At 47.5% G+C, this 16,591-nt stretch overlaps 1 protein-coding gene and 2 long non-coding RNA genes across 3 annotated transcripts; 2 read left to right on the forward strand and 1 right to left on the reverse strand.

The window, feature by feature from the left end:
• Positions 1-1,083: 1,083 nt before the first annotated feature.
• Positions 1,084-2,259, reverse strand: LOC135396855 (uncharacterized). Its single transcript, XR_010423548.1, has 2 exons — positions 1,814-2,259; positions 1,084-1,300 (listed from the first exon to the last, which is right to left on the reverse strand). It is a non-coding gene; the product is annotated as an uncharacterized LOC135396855 (long non-coding RNA).
• Positions 2,260-6,158: 3,899 nt separating this feature from the next.
• LOC135396862 (uncharacterized) lies at positions 6,159-8,176 on the forward strand. Its single transcript, XM_064628068.1, has 4 exons — positions 6,159-6,280; positions 7,000-7,128; positions 7,368-7,431; positions 7,494-8,176. The coding sequence occupies exons 2-4, from the start codon at positions 7,039-7,041 to the stop codon at positions 8,054-8,056; spliced, it is 717 nt and encodes a 238-aa protein (XP_064484138.1). The 5' UTR covers positions 6,159-6,280; positions 7,000-7,038; the 3' UTR covers positions 8,057-8,176.
• Positions 8,177-9,534: 1,358 nt separating this feature from the next.
• LOC135396870 (uncharacterized) lies at positions 9,535-16,231 on the forward strand. Its single transcript, XR_010423554.1, has 2 exons — positions 9,535-9,631; positions 15,531-16,231. It is a non-coding gene; the product is annotated as an uncharacterized LOC135396870 (long non-coding RNA).
• Positions 16,232-16,591: the final 360 nt, after the last annotated feature.

The raw sequence follows: 16,591 nt of genomic DNA on the forward strand, positions 1-16,591 counted from the left end.
GGACCCGCTTCAACAGTGTCGGACGTCACCTGCTGGTTGATACGGTGTCTAGTCCCCCCCCCCCCAAAAAAAATAATCAAAAATAAAAAGGAAATGTAGCTCTGAAAGCAGTTATTGTCTTGGGTGGCACAAATGCCGTTTGCACCCCAAGCCAACTTGCGACCGGCTTGGTATTTTTTGTAGGGGAATCAGGGTGTCGAACCGAAACGTTTTTCGTTCCGGTGTTCGTTCCGGTTCTATCATAAACTGTCCGGTACCGGTTCTGCTCCGGAGCAAAAAATAACAGTTCATACCGGTTCCGCTGACGGCGGGCATATTCATTCCCAGAAGAAAAAAAATCAATGTTGCAAAATGTAAACCCGTTTATTCCGCATACATGGTATTTAATATTAATAGGCAGCTGTGAAATCCGTAGCTCCTGGTTCCTGTAAGTGACTGTCTGTTCAAATAGGCTTTCTCCTTTCTTGAAGCGCTTGATACAGACGGACTTGTTTGTTGTAATGTCATACGTAACGTGCTTTCTTGCTGGATTCGTGCGATCGCATCCCATCCTAATGCTGCTTCCTCGCCAGCAAGCACACGAGTACGACGCAAATCGAGGAACACCTTCACTCATAAACGCGCTCCGTTTTCTTTTCTTCGTGTCCTGTCCACAAAAGAGGCGCCACTTCGCACGCACTTGCCTCGCAGATACGTAAATGTATTCAACTTCGCTGCTCTCAAACAAGGGACACGGTGCGAGACATTACCGAGGGAAGCCGTTTCGCAGCCACCTTGGGTCGCTGTTTAGTTGAGGAGAGTTAGGGCAGATGAAATTAAAACGAACACCCTCGTAAAGCATCGCATCTGTGTAGCATTCCCCTTATCACCACGCAGCCAATCCGTACTCGAATGGACAAGCAAAAGGACCCATCAAAAGTGGAACTGGAGCTAAGACATCCATAAAAAAAAAAAAAAACAGATGCGTTACGTCGTGTCCAGTTAGTGGGAAGATTGCCTGTAGGTCTATGAACCTTCAAATTCTGACGGTTGATGTCCCCAATGTTTTAAATAGCCTTTCGTATTCGATACAACAGTCTCAGATCAATGTTTCACTAGGAATTAAAATTTATTTGAATGTTGCATATATGTATATAGAAATATGCACTTAAAATCAACCGAGACGGACGAAACTGGCCGATATCTTGGAAAGTTCAAATTCACTCAGAGGCTGCGACTCCGGGCAGCGTGGAAGTCGTGTAGTTACGAGAGTAGATGTCCGTATCGATTGCTTCTGGGTCCATCCTAGGAAGTGGCACCCCTGCAAATTGAGAGGAAGGAACGATTCAGCCGAAAATCTTAGACGTAATATACACGACAAATATGCAAGCTTCAGCTCTCACGGCAATACTGTATCACACCATATCAGCTCAACGCCCGTCAACACTGACAGCTTGCAACTGAACGATTTGCTCGTTATGAGTAGAGAGTTAGAAACTCAAACGAACCAGTAAGGGCATGTCTAGGAAAGAGTCTCAGAACGAAAAGCAGACATATTTCGAACATGCCGTTCCCGTAATTCAGGATATTTTATATGCCAGGGCCAGGAGAACAAAATTTTGCCAGAAATGCACGAACACATACGGTAGATCCGGTTCACACTTCTACCTTCTCTGGCCTATATTGCGAAGATTTGAACGAAGCAACACGCGAAGGCGGAACAGCATTAAATTATCCCTCGGCACCTGTTCATAAAATACCGTTTATATCCAAACCCTTGGAACCATATTCGTACAGGTAAGCAACGTAGTGGTTCTAGAAACGAACAATTTACCTGCGACACACCATGTTCCACCGCAGGGCTTCGGACAGCATTCCAGGCCATCTTGTTCGCATTGTTCTGGCGTACACGCTTCAAAGGCGCAGTCGCTCACCTGCCCATCATTGCTGGGACAAATAGCGTACGCTGCAGCAAACAGGTAAACGCAGAACAGGAGGACGAAGGTATGAGAGACCATTGCTATAGATGCTGTATGGGGCAAGTGCAAGAGGGGTTGTAGCGCGGGTCTGTGGAAAGCTTTTCCCTTAAATAGGGTTGAAAGGAGGAGGTTAACCTTCGTATATGTGTTGTTGTGGATTCACTCCCCTTCCCGTGGAAAGAAACATGCAGGTATGTACACATGTATCCGCCTCATGCGTGATTGCACCAGCGATACGAAAACAGGACGGACAGAGTAAAAACAGATAATATCCCAAGCAGCACAATGTACTGAAACCCGAGTGCAATAGCGGTGGAAGGTATGTGTCTTATCAATGCTGTTTAGTTGCACGAGCCTGTTCGAGGCCTTCCACCTTATACCCGTCCGCCCCTATATTGCAGCTGGACCGTTTAAAGATAGGAAAACTTGATATGCTACCGCAATGAAAAAAAAAAGTGATTAATTGAAAAAAAAAAAAAAACTCAGAGATACGGAACACAGAAATTTATTGTGAACAACCCGCCGCGAAGCAACTGGTGGCTATGAGCGGCGGACAGATGGAGAGAGGACAGCAGGTAGGAGTGGGGGACAGGGGGGTTAGTATGGGTCCTGGGCCGACTTCAGGGGGAACTGGGCCGACATTCGTCTGGAAAGTCTTCGGAAAACCCAGGGAAAACCTCAGACAGCACAGCCGGTGACGGGATTCGAACCCACCACCTCCCAGAATTCAGCACGACCTGTCTCTGTCCCACCTCCTCGAGCTCAAGGACATGATACCATCCACGTTGATTGTGTCATCTCTTAGTGTGCCGTGTGTCTCGGCTTTTGCAGCGCCTATAGTCTGTGCCCTCTCTCTTCTATCTGTTGTGGGAGGTTGTGGGAACTTAGGTTTCCACAGGAGCAAGTGAGTAGTACGGTATCGAACCGTAGTGTTCAGAATCGCCTTTCACAAAATTCTTCGAAGCACACTTGTCTGGCCTCGACAGCTTTGTGCAACTCGACAACAGAGAGAGGGCGCAGACAAGCTGGTTCATGATGACAAGGATGCAACCCGAGACAGGGAAATAAGCAACAGACAACAATTTTCTCAGACACAGCAACAAAATTTAATAGCAAAACCGTCATTATATACACAACAACCTCCGGAGAGGTTGTTGCAACTCACTGAATTGAAAAATTCCTTGGCGTATCTTCTTTTAACACTGCGTTGCTCTTCCTTTCGTGCAGCATAAACTATATACGCTATGCCTAACAAAGCACCAACGTCCTCCAGGCCTATAGTATTTGTCATGTACTGTTGGGGACACGGTTAGCTAAAATCGCCTTGTCAGTAACTTCCCCGTCCCATATTACCTCTGCTGCGCTTGAAAGTGTTGTGCCAATATTATATTTGAAAGTGTTGTCCCATATTACCATGTGTTGCGCGTGTTTATTACTCGAAAGAAATAGTCTCGCAACACCTGTAGATTATGAGCTTTTGTCCCCGCGTTCAAGCTTCGGGGGTGAACATTGGGGGACCCGAACAAGGAAGTAATAGATTTTTTTAAATTTCCTTTTTCGTTTCTTTTATTTTTATTTTTTTCATACACGTCGAGGTACGCAGCCTAAACGCACCACCATCTCGAAGTAATGGCCTTGTCATCCCTTCACCTTTCCCTCGGGCAGTTTCTTGCGTTTTCTAGCTTTCTACGTTAACATTGTGAGTCCAAAACCCATCTTCTCCCGTGAGGCATAGCGTAAAAGGCATAGCGTAGTCAATTCAATATACTTACCACTGTTACGAAAAGATCCTACATTCACCACGTTAGCGCTACCACTTCTACTCAACTCAGATAACGTGCCATCATCAGTCACGTTTCTCGTTCGAGTCCGTGCGCAGAATTTGATGAGACTTCTTTATTCCTATTGGCAATCCGCCGCCTCCTCGTCGCTCGAGATGTGACCGTCATGTTGTGTTTTTTTCTTTTTTCGTGACATTTCGCATTCCATCGCCAAACTAGCGGTTGCTGGTGGCATCAAATACACGACTTCAGAAAATCCCAGAGAGCTGAGCGCCGCTTTGAACTATGGGAACTTGGTTATCAGAAAGGAGGAGGTCTCCAAACTGTTTCGATTTCTCCTCTCTCTATCGGCCCGTTGTCCACGATGTGTCAAGGTCAGCGAAAATGAAAGTGAAGGACTGTTCTCCCTTCCGCGTGACAATAATCTCCCAGGATGCAACGCGTGCGCATGGAGCACTGGGATTACCCGAAATCGTCTATTCACCGTTTACGGTTTCCCACAGGCTATCTAACCTTACCCCCTTCATACACCCCAGTTCTCCAAATGGTTGTATCACAGTCCACAGCCAGCCAAATTGCCCTCGTTGCAAAAATGGGGTCTACCGGCATTCCTTTGAAATGAATCGAAAATACGTCTCAAATACACCGCTTAAAGCACGACGTGGCCGCATGGGGCGTATTTCGGGGCGTAAAACGCTCCGGCGAAAACACGCGGGCCAGACCACTGCGGTCTACGAGACTCTATAGTATCGAGAGGAGCATCGGTAAGGAGCGATCACAATCGCCGCGAGCTACACTTGCCACGTTTGAAATTTCCTTGTCGCTTCTATCGACGGCGCATTTAGCTTGGCTTGGCACGTCATGCCGACGCCTGACGCGCAATTGACAATGTCTGGCAACAGCTCCTCTCAGCCAGTTCCTAATGAGGAAGAGAAACGCGCAGAAAACAATTTGATTGGTGGTGGTTGTACGATGTTCAAAGAGGAAGAGGAGTGAGGTCTGCCTCCTCAGGGTCAGGCTATATAGACGGCAAATTTCACTCCTTTGTGAAAGGGGGAGTAAAAGCGAAAGGGAACGATACACCTCTCCATGTTTACAAACGAATGACGTCAGATGGTGCAACAGCGCCGCCAACTCGGTAGACTGGAACTAGCATAAAATAGGAATAGCAAAAAAAATTAATCAGTCACAAGAAAGCCACGTTGAAATATAGTTTTTTCATGTTGTAAGGTGTTATGCAGGTGTTATGTCGTGCAGTGACGTCACGTTTGGTCACGTGACATTGGAAAACATATTGCCGCACCAGATTCACAGTAGGAGGGCATGCCCTAAGTTGTTGCGATATGCGTTCAATTACGACAGGAATTGCAAAGACGCGCTACCGCCTCATTCGGCACGCAGTAAGACGCCTGTGAGGCATCCCCATGTTTCCCCACGTCACGTGGTTCTAAGGCGCTCAAAGGCTGCGCGTGACGTCACGTGCACAAGCCTTATTCCTTGCATGTTATGGCCTTGTTCTGCTCCATTCTACCACCGTGATTCTACCCTATATTTTCGGTAGCCTTTTCTAAAGATGGCTACCGAGCTTTTCCATCTTCAGGAACGCGTTTCTCTCGGAGTGCACGTAGGGTTGCCGCACGGCCGGTTATTTGCTCGCTCTGCCGGTTGGTGATACCGGCAGCCTTTTGCCGGTATTTGTGACTCAAAACCTTTCATAGGGCGGGCTTTTCCCTTCAACATTCCACTACAGCTTGAATAAATCTGGACAAGAGACCCAACTCCGCGCAGTCACCAGTTGTTTCCTTAGTTACTCATTATTATTATTACTGTTATTGTTATTATTACACACAGGAACACGTTTCCTCCTATTGTCTTGAGCTCTCTCTCTCTGGTTTTCTGTGTGTGCTCTTCCCCCCTCACCCACTTCCCTTTCCCGCGAGCATTTCCTCATTTCCCTCTATTCCACCTCCTCTCCCTCAGCCGCTATTTTTCACTACGAAAGGTGGCAACCCTAAGTGCACGTGGTGTCTCGATACAAAACAAGCGCGAAGTAAGCCGTAACAACAAACCACATTCCACACAGGATTACGACGTTGACTTTCGAGACCATGCAATACATGCAACCAACCTTTGGGTGGAGCCGTCTTTTCTTTCCGCCGTGGACGCGGAAGCGGAACGCGAATGAAGACACCAAAGCGACTAAGAACGTGACCTCATTTTTGTGTACCACTAATACAAAGAAGCGACCCTTGACCTTCATGAAGGAATACGTTTTTGTGAAGCGGCGGTGTTCTCTGTCCGAGCTGTTTCGGTTTCGCTATGTCTACCAACGTCACGATTACGTCACGGTGACGTTTCTTCGGTAGAGGTCCATTTGATTTGAAAGGAGGACGCGGCATTCAGATGCACGTGTTGACTATAGACAGGAGCCCCAGAAGAAGACGGTTACGTTACATTCCACGTGCATCCATTCCCGAGCTCCTGACCCTCGAGATCCATCTACTAGTACCTGTCCACGCACGCATACGTTGACTTTCAAAGGTGAGACAGAACCCTGGATCTGCCTCTGGTTATACCAGCAGGTACAAGGTTGCAACGGCAAATTAGACGCTGAAGTTTTTGTTTGTGTGCCATGAGGGCAAAGGCACAAAGGAGGGATTTTGCTGCCCAGGGAGAGGTAGAATATAGCTAAATAGGGTTTACTGACTCCAAATCGTCCTCACATGAAGCATGCGTGAAGGTCACTTCGACTTCGTTTAGTCTAGCCTGTAGAATATAAAAATTATTTGTCCTCCGTTTTAGCGTCACACCTGTTGGTGACCCTGGTGGAAAACGCGGAAAACAACATTCCACATTTGTGCCAGAGTGGCAACGTCAAAAAAAAAGAAGAAAAGTACCGTGGTGGTTAGGTACACTCAACTCCCATTAGAGGTGACGTCACCTACACGCATCATAAAGCTAATGTACCCGAGAAATATCCTCGGAATTTAAAAAAAAAGAAAGAAAAAGAAAACCGAATTGAGTCATACCGGCCACCACGACAGACAAAGTGGTCTAACAAGAATGGTTGAGGTCGAGAGTGTACAATCATTTCGTGTTTCCCCATCCCTTTCACCCAACGATAAAACCGTCCAGACCGTTGGAATGTGGAGTAACCTAGAAACGCTATCGAAAACAATACCTCTGCGTCAAGCAGCTAATCAGAATGAAGCGGTAGCTGTCGACACACGCTTACCCCCCCACCTCAAAACGGCGCGCAGGCGCAGCCTGGCACGCGGGGTTGTTTTTTCCTCAGTTGCATGTCAGTGTTTTCTCCGGAGCCAGGAAGGCCACCACGACCGAGCAGTACACGGATTTCCCTTCATGTTTACCGGCAGGAGACCAGCCAGGTAAGCATGTGGCGTGTCTTTGGAATCATTACTGTGCTATTGATAGCGGACGTGACATTGCGCTGCCTCTATAGTGCTGGTTGCGTCAGGACGCAACGGGCCGGCATGGACGGCTGAAGCAGCGTTCTGTAATAGATTACGATTCGGTTCGTGGTGATCGTGGCACGCTTGCTCATTGTTTTTGCGTTTAATGAATCGAAATATCTGCGAGTATACTTACAAATCTTGCGCGATTCCAGGCAATGTGGAAGGTTGTCATCTTAGCAACTACCTTTTGCATCGCGGCGGCCGCTCCACGTGAAGGTAGGGTTATTGGAACTCATTTCTGACACGTTCAATGATTGCTCTTGCGTTCTTCCACGCAGGCATAACAACATCAAAGCATACTCGAGACACGGTCTCCACGATACTCGACAGCCTTCCGTCCCAAGCGGCGCTCCAACGTGTTCGACTGCTCGACCGTTCTTTTCGTCTGAGCTTCGGCGCGTTCAGCGGTCAAACCGACCTGTCCGGTGGTTTGCTTCGCGGACTGCCTTCTTTGTCAGTCGTCGACTTGACGTCTCCAGGCAAGGACAGCTTCCGGGTGGGCTTGAGGGCCAGTAATCTTACCCTGGAGTACAAGGCGAATGTGACCTTCAGTGCCCGTAGTGATATTTGTGAAATGAAGGCGGACGTTGACTTCATTGTAGTTGACATTGAACTACAATCCGATGGCGATGATCAACTGGCGATTTCAAATGCGGAAGCAACGGAAATGTCCGACCTTGATGTGAAGTTCGTTGGTCTACAGGCGTACTCGCTGCAAGCTGACCTTCTCTCTCGTCTCTTCGCTAGCGCTTTCCGTTACGACATCGAAGACGAGCTGGTGAGCACCTTGGAGACTGTCGTAGATGACTTGTTGTTCGAGTATAACCAGAACGGCTCCTGATGGGAGAGTGGAAATGTGATATAACTATTCACGCGTTGTAAATATGTACACAACTGACGGTATTTTTGTATACACGGATTACGTGAGCATGGATCGCCATAAAGCTACGTACCAGCTATATGTGAGCGTGTTTTGTGCTTGAATATAAACGGGTGAGTTATTTGCGTTGCTTCTGCGGAGCTCACGCGATCCTTACTTTGGAGCATAAAGCCGTCGTTTTTAGTGCCGTCCATCGGTCGGCGAATTCATTTTGTTTCGCCCCGTTGTTCCTACGTTGTTTGTATGTGTCCCCTCTATGTTGTTCCAGCCTCAGAACATCAGTTTATCTCTCATTCATGATGCCCTTTCACGGACATCATTCACCATCTCATCGCGAAGAATGATTTGATGTTGATGCTGCGGTGTGATATTGAAGTTAATGTTGAATGAACGTCTATAATGTGATGTTGAATGGTGGGCTATGATCAGTTACAGCTTATAACTGATCTTCCGACTTCTACTTATAAGTAGAAGGCGAGGGATGAGTTTTCAAGTTGAAGCCATTGTGATGGGCTTGGAATTAAGTTGATGTTTAATTGCCGGTTCCGGATTTTTTTTTTTTTTTTTTCTCGTTAGCGCGACGAAACAACTCTGTGAACTGAAATGTGAACATGTGAATCTACAACAGATTGAGTGGATCAAATCGCGACACATTCCTTGTCCCATGAGCGTGACTTTGCAAGTAAGAAAGGGCAGGTCTCCTCGTCCCCGTTCGCGCGACCTTGTTTTGTGCTGTGGACGAGGAGGTGGTGAGCGTTTGTAAGTTCTGCTTGACATTGTAGACAAGTGAAGCTAGTCGTGCTAAAAAGAAAAATACATATAGTCCGTCAGCTTTCAAATTACTGCTCCGCGGATAGAATGGCTCCCCCTTGCGCCAGATAATACAATCCACACTACTCACTCTGCTTCCGTATTGGTTGTGAAGACTGGGCGCATGACACTACGCTGCGGCAGAAAGTGCGCTCCTACTGATGGCGCGTGGTGGCGCTGCAGTATTCAATCAAGTTAAGGAATCTGAGACAGAAGTCTGGCGTTCACATATGGAGGGGAAGAAGGCGCTGGGACTGTACAGAGAGAGAAAGAACGACATCGCCAAGGAGAGTTTTTTTTTTTCTTTTTTATAATTCCCAGGGGAGCGCGCTGCTGTTCGAGGCCAGAACCGGTATGATGAGGACTAAAACGCATTATGCAAAATTTCAACCTGACATCAGCACGCGATGCGACTTGTGTGAAGGAGAAGAGACCACCGCGCACGTCATCCCAGAATGCAAGGGACTTCATCCGGGACCGAGGGAGGGCCCAGAATAACGAAGGCCAGGTTGGACTACTGGTGGATAAGGAAGCTTATCAACGGTTGTCAGTACTAAAATTGGGGTCGCAAACGATTAAGCTTAGTCTTTTTAAGACTTTAGTTTAACACTTATTTGTTCTTTCTATGGCTAGGTGGCGCAACGTCACCGCCCGCTACAGAGGGAACAGCCACTATCCATCCATCCATCCATTCGCACCCTATTGCTTCCCCTTATCTCCAACGGCGTATGTCGTTGACGGACTAGACTTCCAGCCACAAAGAGTTCCAAGTCAGTTGTCAAGTCTGCCTTGGCTGTCCCTCCTGACCTATACCCAGAAAAACCTCTAGAATTCGGAGAACAACTTCCGCCCATTGAATTCTCCCCTGAAACCACGTTATCGACGCGCATACTTTCGTCGAATACAGTTTCATGTAGTCACCCGCTGCGCACCTCAGTTAGCGACTATGACGTTTCCGTAAATACGATATAAGCCAATTGCTTGATTTCTTTGGAGTGGGTGGCATCATGTTGCTGATATCTGATTGACTGACAGCGATACAGAACGCTCTTACGATTTCCTGAGACTCTCCACTTATCTGCAAAAAAAAACATGCCAACTGAAAGAAGAAAGGGATGCAAATAAGACGACAGTAATAAATGGACAGGACGTCCAGACGAGTGGCAGGAATATCGTCTGGAATGTCGTGTCGGAACCTGGCGAAATGCTCGATAAAATGCCGTGTTGTCAGTGGGGCCGAGTGCTGCCATAGTATGGTTCCTGTGGAGCTCATGCAACACGTTTTCCAGCATTTCACTTTCTTATAGCCTAGAATTAGTACTCCAGACCCATTAACACTCCCCCAAATATGTACCAGAAAGGCAAAAAAATCATAGTCAGCGGATATGGGTGCCCCCCTCCCTCCAAACACGAAACACTGAAAGCCGAATGCATTTCTTTTTGTTTGTTTTTTTAATTCCGTGTTAGCGTTAGGAGAGAGGACAGCAGGAAGGAGTGGGGGACGGGGGGAAATGCGTTATCTATCGTGCGCTTAATTCAGGGACACATTTTAATTAAAGGGACGGTCTCGTACCCCCTGCCCCTCTCATAAAGTATACCATTCGATTTCCCCTTTGTTGAAAATAGAATACTGCAAATTTACCCGACAAAGCGCGTCACAATTATTAAATAACCGAATTAAATTGATAAAGACTGCCGATCATGCCGCGATCTGTGTTGGCAACAATAAGAACGGCTACGTCGCCCTGCGGGAAAGTCCGTGATAGGATACAGAAATCGTCTGCTTTTGCGCGCGCTAGTGCACCGGCGCGAGCAGACGACTTACCAGGGATTTCCCTACACCCCCCTCAGGGGGGGGGGGTGTACACCCTCCCTGCATTTTTGCAACACCCCCCCCCCCCCCTGAAATTTCTCAGGTGACTCCACCCAGCTCGGCCACCAACACGTTCTGGTAGTGAGTTCGGCGCAGCGAATTACATCCTGTGCTGTCAAACTTGGGCTGTAGGACCACAGTCATGCAGATGATCGTACCATGCATTCGTCCAAAATCATTTGAAAGTGACTGTGCAACGCATATATTGCGCGTATGTACGAGCAAAAATGCGTGCGGGCACGCAAACTCAATGTGGATCATCAAGAGCCATTTGCGCCCAACTCAACCAAGCGAGGTATTCTAAGGTTTTCACCGTTGATTGCTAGGTGTTCGTTGACAAGATGGTAGTCTCTTATCTTTGTCGGTCGTGTGATTATGCATCTTAATGTTGAAATGCCGTTCACAATGAATTACTATTCTAATGTACTGTGTTCTAAAGTAATAACATGTACAAATAAACCGGGAAAGCTGTGCAGATATGTCACCATTGTGCCACGATTCTCTACGTGTCTAAGAAAAATTCCGTAAGTGGAACCATCACCAAGCATGACCCCCCCCCCCTTGAAAGCTCGGCACCCCCCCAGTAGTGAATTTCTGGGGAAATCACTGCGACTTACAGAAGTGACTGGGGACCGCGGCAACTCTCGTACATTTTCTTTCAGTTCTCCGGCGAAAAATGCACATTCTAAGAAGTGGCCCACATGGTGGTTTAGAACAACTATGGTGATCCTCAGCGACAAGGTAAAAGTCGCAGGACAACCCCACCCACAATCTCAAATCCGAAGTCGCCTGCCATCGGGGCGCGCGGTCACATTACAGCTCCGACCAACAATATATTATGCGCGCTTCCATTACACTCCCCGTTGCACACTGACCATGTTTCGAAATGAAGTGTCGCTGACGACGTACATGGAGAAGGAGTGCGTGTTTATTTAAAAACGGCATTAAACACTGACGGAAAGAAAACACGTAACCTATATTCCACGTATCCGATTATGCGCCACATTATCGGAGTCCCCACAGTCAACACACAGACAACATTCTCCGCTCGCGGAGATATATGTCTGAGTGTCCCCATTTCGAGAGCAAAGGGGATGACTCAACCCAAGGGCCTTCTGCAGGTTCCGATCCCCATGACAACGGCGACGTACCCGCAGGCCGACATCATGCGTGACGTTGCATGTGAGTGAAGCGCAGGGTTTGTCGTTTGCTATTACGGCACGTTTCGACAAATTCCTCGAAAAAGACTCGATTATTCTGAGTGAAACTTTGACGGTTGTACGTGTACAGTACTCGTGAAGATAGTTTCGGCTAAGTTTCGGAATCACCCCGGCTGTACCAGATCTACCCTTTAACAACACATAACTACAAAGTACGCTGCTATAAATATTGCGAAACCTGCAGAGGTTCCCTCCAGCCTCTAAATCGAAATTCTTTCTGCTAGGCTGCGGCACCAAAGCTCCAGAACTGGAGGGAAAAGAAACATCCTATTTGGCAACGCTGGGTTATTTATGAGCGAAAGGATCCACAATTTACCTGTCCTTCTCCCTCTCCTTCTCAAGAAGGCCCACAGTACAGAGTTGGCTCTCGTTAGTCTCCTCAAACGACTTGCCCAATCATCGCGGGACATCGTCTGAGGAGGCCAATCAGAGGAGTCCCCGCATTATTTGTCGCGCTTCTTTGAGAAGGTGAGGGAGAGAGCGTAAGTTACGCTTTTTTTCTATCGATCATAATTCAGGAAGGGCGCTACGGATGAATCCCGTTCCTTTTGTTGGTCTCAAGGTAACTGCATTTTCCATTCCGCCAAGAAGAACTTTAAAGGACGCCCTCGGACAGAAGACGTGTGGCTCCCCCGAAAGAACGATGGAAGTTACTGGCATACAGAGCGGCACAAACAGGTCGAACGTCTCTCTGCGCGTATAAAAATACAAACTGCTGTCAGTGGCGTAACTGTAAAATCTGGCAACCGTAAACTGGCGTCAAGTGCCCAGGAGGGGTGTTTCGGTGGTTCATCCTCCCTCCTCCGAAATCCTACCTTCGGTAGTGCATTTGTGGGAGTGTAATGAGTGTAAGATTCTTCTCCCTCCATGGAAGGTTCGCATAGAACCCCTCCCAAAGTATTTTTATACGCCGCTAAATGCGGTTTATCTGACCCCCCCCCCCCTCCTTTCCACACACAAACAGCCGCTTACTGCTTCCCGAAAACAATTTTTTAGCTATGGTATACCAGTTCCTCACATGGGCATTGCAAAGGGATGCTAGATAACTGTGATCTATTGGTCTTCCAGCTTGAGTAATACGTACACGCTCAGCGACCTGCTCATGAGTATACATATACAGGGTCATACCTTACAAAGGTCTACCCGAGCCGGCATGCCGTGCTCGCCACTAAATACAGGTGGCGCATAGTGTAGTCTAGATATCAAGTTCTTAAGGGCATTAAATCGTGGCAAATTTGTAAGTAATGGGAACACCGCCAGCGCAAAGTTATATAAGGCGTGTGTTGCGTCGCAGTTCAGACGCTGCTCCACGGACGGCGACGTGTCGCGTATGCTGCCAGTCGGATGGAATTGCTGTTTCCATTTCGTTTTCGCGTAACTGTCACATTTTGCTCCCGAAATGAGCAACGTGAGGAACGAAATTGCCGACGTAACTGGCAGACGACAACCAAAAGAGAGATCGTCTGCTTACTGTGAGATAACATAACGCGGAGACGTCTCTGCCGAAACGACAAGTCGTCTTTTTATGTAGTCGTCTCGTCGTTTTTATACTGTGTGTCAGTTTTATTCATGTCTCATAGCCCAAGGCTATTATTGTTAAAAATGCCCTCGCCCTAAAGAAAACAAATTTATGAGTTTTATTGGTATACACACACTGCCCGTTCTTGATTCAATCTTGTTATCTTTCATAGTTAAAATACGTATAATACCGGGTGGTGGTGGTGGTGGTGGTGGTGGTGGTGATAGGGCTTGCCGTTGTCGGCCTCACGTATGTGGGCAACGTCACGACTCACGCCCTGGGGGAATGTGCGTCCTGGGCCAACTTCTAAGGGAACTGTGGGACCGGGAGTGTGGGACTATAATACCGGGAGTCTCTTCCAACAAGCGGTTTTGCCGGCCAATAAGTTCTGCAGCAAGCTCTTCTGCTATTCTGCGTCTTCCCGACATGCCCCTCTCCATCCAGAGGGCGTTAATAAAACTGGTCGCAAAATGTTCGTAGGTGGTCAGGGAATATCCTGTTCAATCTAATCCAGTACAGTTTCCCGAAAATGTCGGCACCCTGTGAATACAGATGATATATGGCTTGGATAGCCTGGGATTAATAGCGAACTGTATTTTGGCTCGTGATTGGCCAGAGCCAGACAGCTGAAGCCAGAGACCCCCTTTGGCATACACTGCACTGCACATGAGGGGACGGGACTCGCCCGCACGGCCACGGTGTTCCTCTTCTCAAGGTCGCGCCGTCATTGGTTCTTAGTGAGTGACGTTTTCTCGTTTTTCCAGAAAGGGGAATTTCGGAATTACTCTAAACATCCGTCGTCTGCTCTTGTAACATTCCAGCGAATGACAGTCACGCTATTTCGAGCGGGATTCTCGATACTATGGTCGGTGGTCAGGGAGGAATGAAATAACACTATGGTTTCGAAATCGACTGGAACAGGTCCGACCGTCTCTTTAAATGTACCATAAAGCGACAAGCAAGCAGCCCATATGTTTGTTGCTTGTTGCTTAGAATACGTGATATGTCGCTCTAAAAAAAAATAATTTTTTAACGGGCAACACTGGCGCTCGTGACATTTTCTGTTGTGGTTTTGGCTTCCAAGCGGCGAGCAGTAGACGTCGCCTCGTTAGACCGTTAGACCCAGTATTATGCGTATGCGATGTAGTTTCGCCACCGTGCTTGTGCACAGAGTTGCCCACAATTTTTGAATTTTGATTTTCCCAAACTATGACCCAAGCAGCACAGTGTACTGAAAGTCGAGTGCAATAGGGGTGGACGGGTAGGTATAAGACCTTGAACAGACTCGTGAAACTAAGGAACATTGATAAGACACATACCGTCCACCCCTATTGCACTCGACTTTCAGTACAGTGTGCTGCTTGGGGAGTCTGACTGGGACGAAAGTTGGGACGTCCTGAGGGCGAACTCATTTTGTGAGATTGTGCCTCAACTATCCCAACAACACCGAATATCCTCTGGATGTACGTCCGATATGGATGTCCCTCAGATATCCATCAGACGCGCACGAATTTTTTAGGACATTATTCGCTCATCCAGAGGATATTCGGTGTTGTTGGGGTACTTTACGGTTAATATATCCCTGTTTTCCTGCGTCAGTTGCCTCTTTTACAGTCCACCAATCACGGTTCCGGCAGCCGCATAGGCAGCTGCTTGTAGCCACAGGCTTTTTGTTTGAAATCGTCTGCAAAAGTTGGCTGAAACAGACGATACCCGCGACGCTACAGCAGGTCTATGTAAGGAAGGAAAGGAAACGTCGCCTTCTTTAGTCCGGACAGTTTCCAGTGTCTTTCCGTTGCATCTCTTTCGCGGCTCCATGAGGCATCTGACAATAGTGCGAACTCAACCAAGAAGTACAGACAAATTATCCAATCGATAATTTGTCTGTACTTCTCGTCTCGAGTTTAGTTCGCGGTCATGCACCAGCTTGTCAGCACTAGTTCGCTTTTGTCGGTCATCTGACTATATAGTTGGCTATTTTGTCCATGACTGTTTCCATCGTCATCCTTACAGCAGACACTCCTGAAGCGGTCGATGTCGACATGGCGGCTGTACGCCTGACGCCGGACGATAGCTTCTTCGAAGCATGCGAAATCCGTAGTATTACCAACGGCCTACTTGTTGAAGATCAAGACCCTGACGTTGAGGAGACTTTTGCACACATGGGGGACCTGAAATGTCCGTTTTGTGAGCAGCTGTTCCACCATGTCCCAGGCTTGGAAGGCCACTGGAGGACGCATCATTGGATAACGTGCGGGACCTGCGGAAAGAAGTTTCCAAGTTTTAATCTCTTGGACATTCACATTACAGAGTCTCATGACCCATTCTTCGAGATCAGGTCCAACACTATACTACCAAGTTTCCAGTGCATTGTGCCCGGCTGCAAGTCTTCGTTTGAAAAGTCCTTCGAGAGAACAAGCCATCTTGTGGAGATTCATAGGTATCCTGCAGATTTTCAGTATGTTTTAAATGAAGAGGCCCAAGCGTCAAGTGAACTTTTGGTCAAGATTGCAGTACCTGATGTGGTCCGTTTCGGAAGGGATGCGACTAAGGCATGGGACTGTAAGATGGCGTCTATGGACGAACTGGTGAGAAATATGAGAGTGTGAGTGAGTTGAAGTGCTGCTCACCCTCAGCGTATGGCATCTGGCATTGCATGACGCGTCAGGAAACTTGGGAAGGCTGCTTCTTTATTAAAAACTCTTCCTGGGGTCTGTCTCTGTGTACCTCACATTTTACCAGCAGCATCTTTAAAAAGTCGAAAGATGTAAGTCACTGAAAAGGTTAGCCAGCTGTAGGACTCGAACCCACATCTTCTAGAAGGGTTGGAGTCCTACAGCTGGCTAACCTTTAGTGATTTACATCTTTCATCGTTCATTTCTTCGGCAGTTTGGGGCTTTGTGTGTATTTGTCCTTTCTATGTTGTTCCAGCCTCACAACATTAGTTCTCTCATATTTAAGAAGTCGTTCATTGTAAGACCCGACTTTTATTGCTGTTTCCTTTCTTGCGTGGGCACACTTTAGTTTCCATTAGCGTGGGGGTAGTGTTACCAGTAATTCACAGTGTCAATGCG

Source organism: Ornithodoros turicata, chromosome 1 (genome assembly GCF_037126465.1).
Source record: "Ornithodoros turicata isolate Travis chromosome 1, ASM3712646v1, whole genome shotgun sequence".
Lineage (NCBI taxonomy): Eukaryota > Metazoa > Arthropoda > Arachnida > Ixodida > Argasidae > Ornithodoros > Ornithodoros turicata.

What these genes read in the sequence shown, in the direction of transcription:
- LOC135396862 (XM_064628068.1), top strand. Translation starts at nt 7,039, where the DNA reads ATGTCAGTGTTTTCTCCGGAGCCAGGAAGGCCACCACGACCGAGCAGT. An exon ending in ACCGGCAGGAGACCAGCCAG is followed by an intron (nt 7,129 to 7,367) that starts GTAAGCATGTGG and finishes GCGCGATTCCAG; the next exon opens with GCAATGTGGAAGGTTGTCAT. An exon ending in GGCGGCCGCTCCACGTGAAG is followed by an intron (nt 7,432 to 7,493) that starts GTAGGGTTATTG and finishes TCTTCCACGCAG; the next exon opens with GCATAACAACATCAAAGCAT.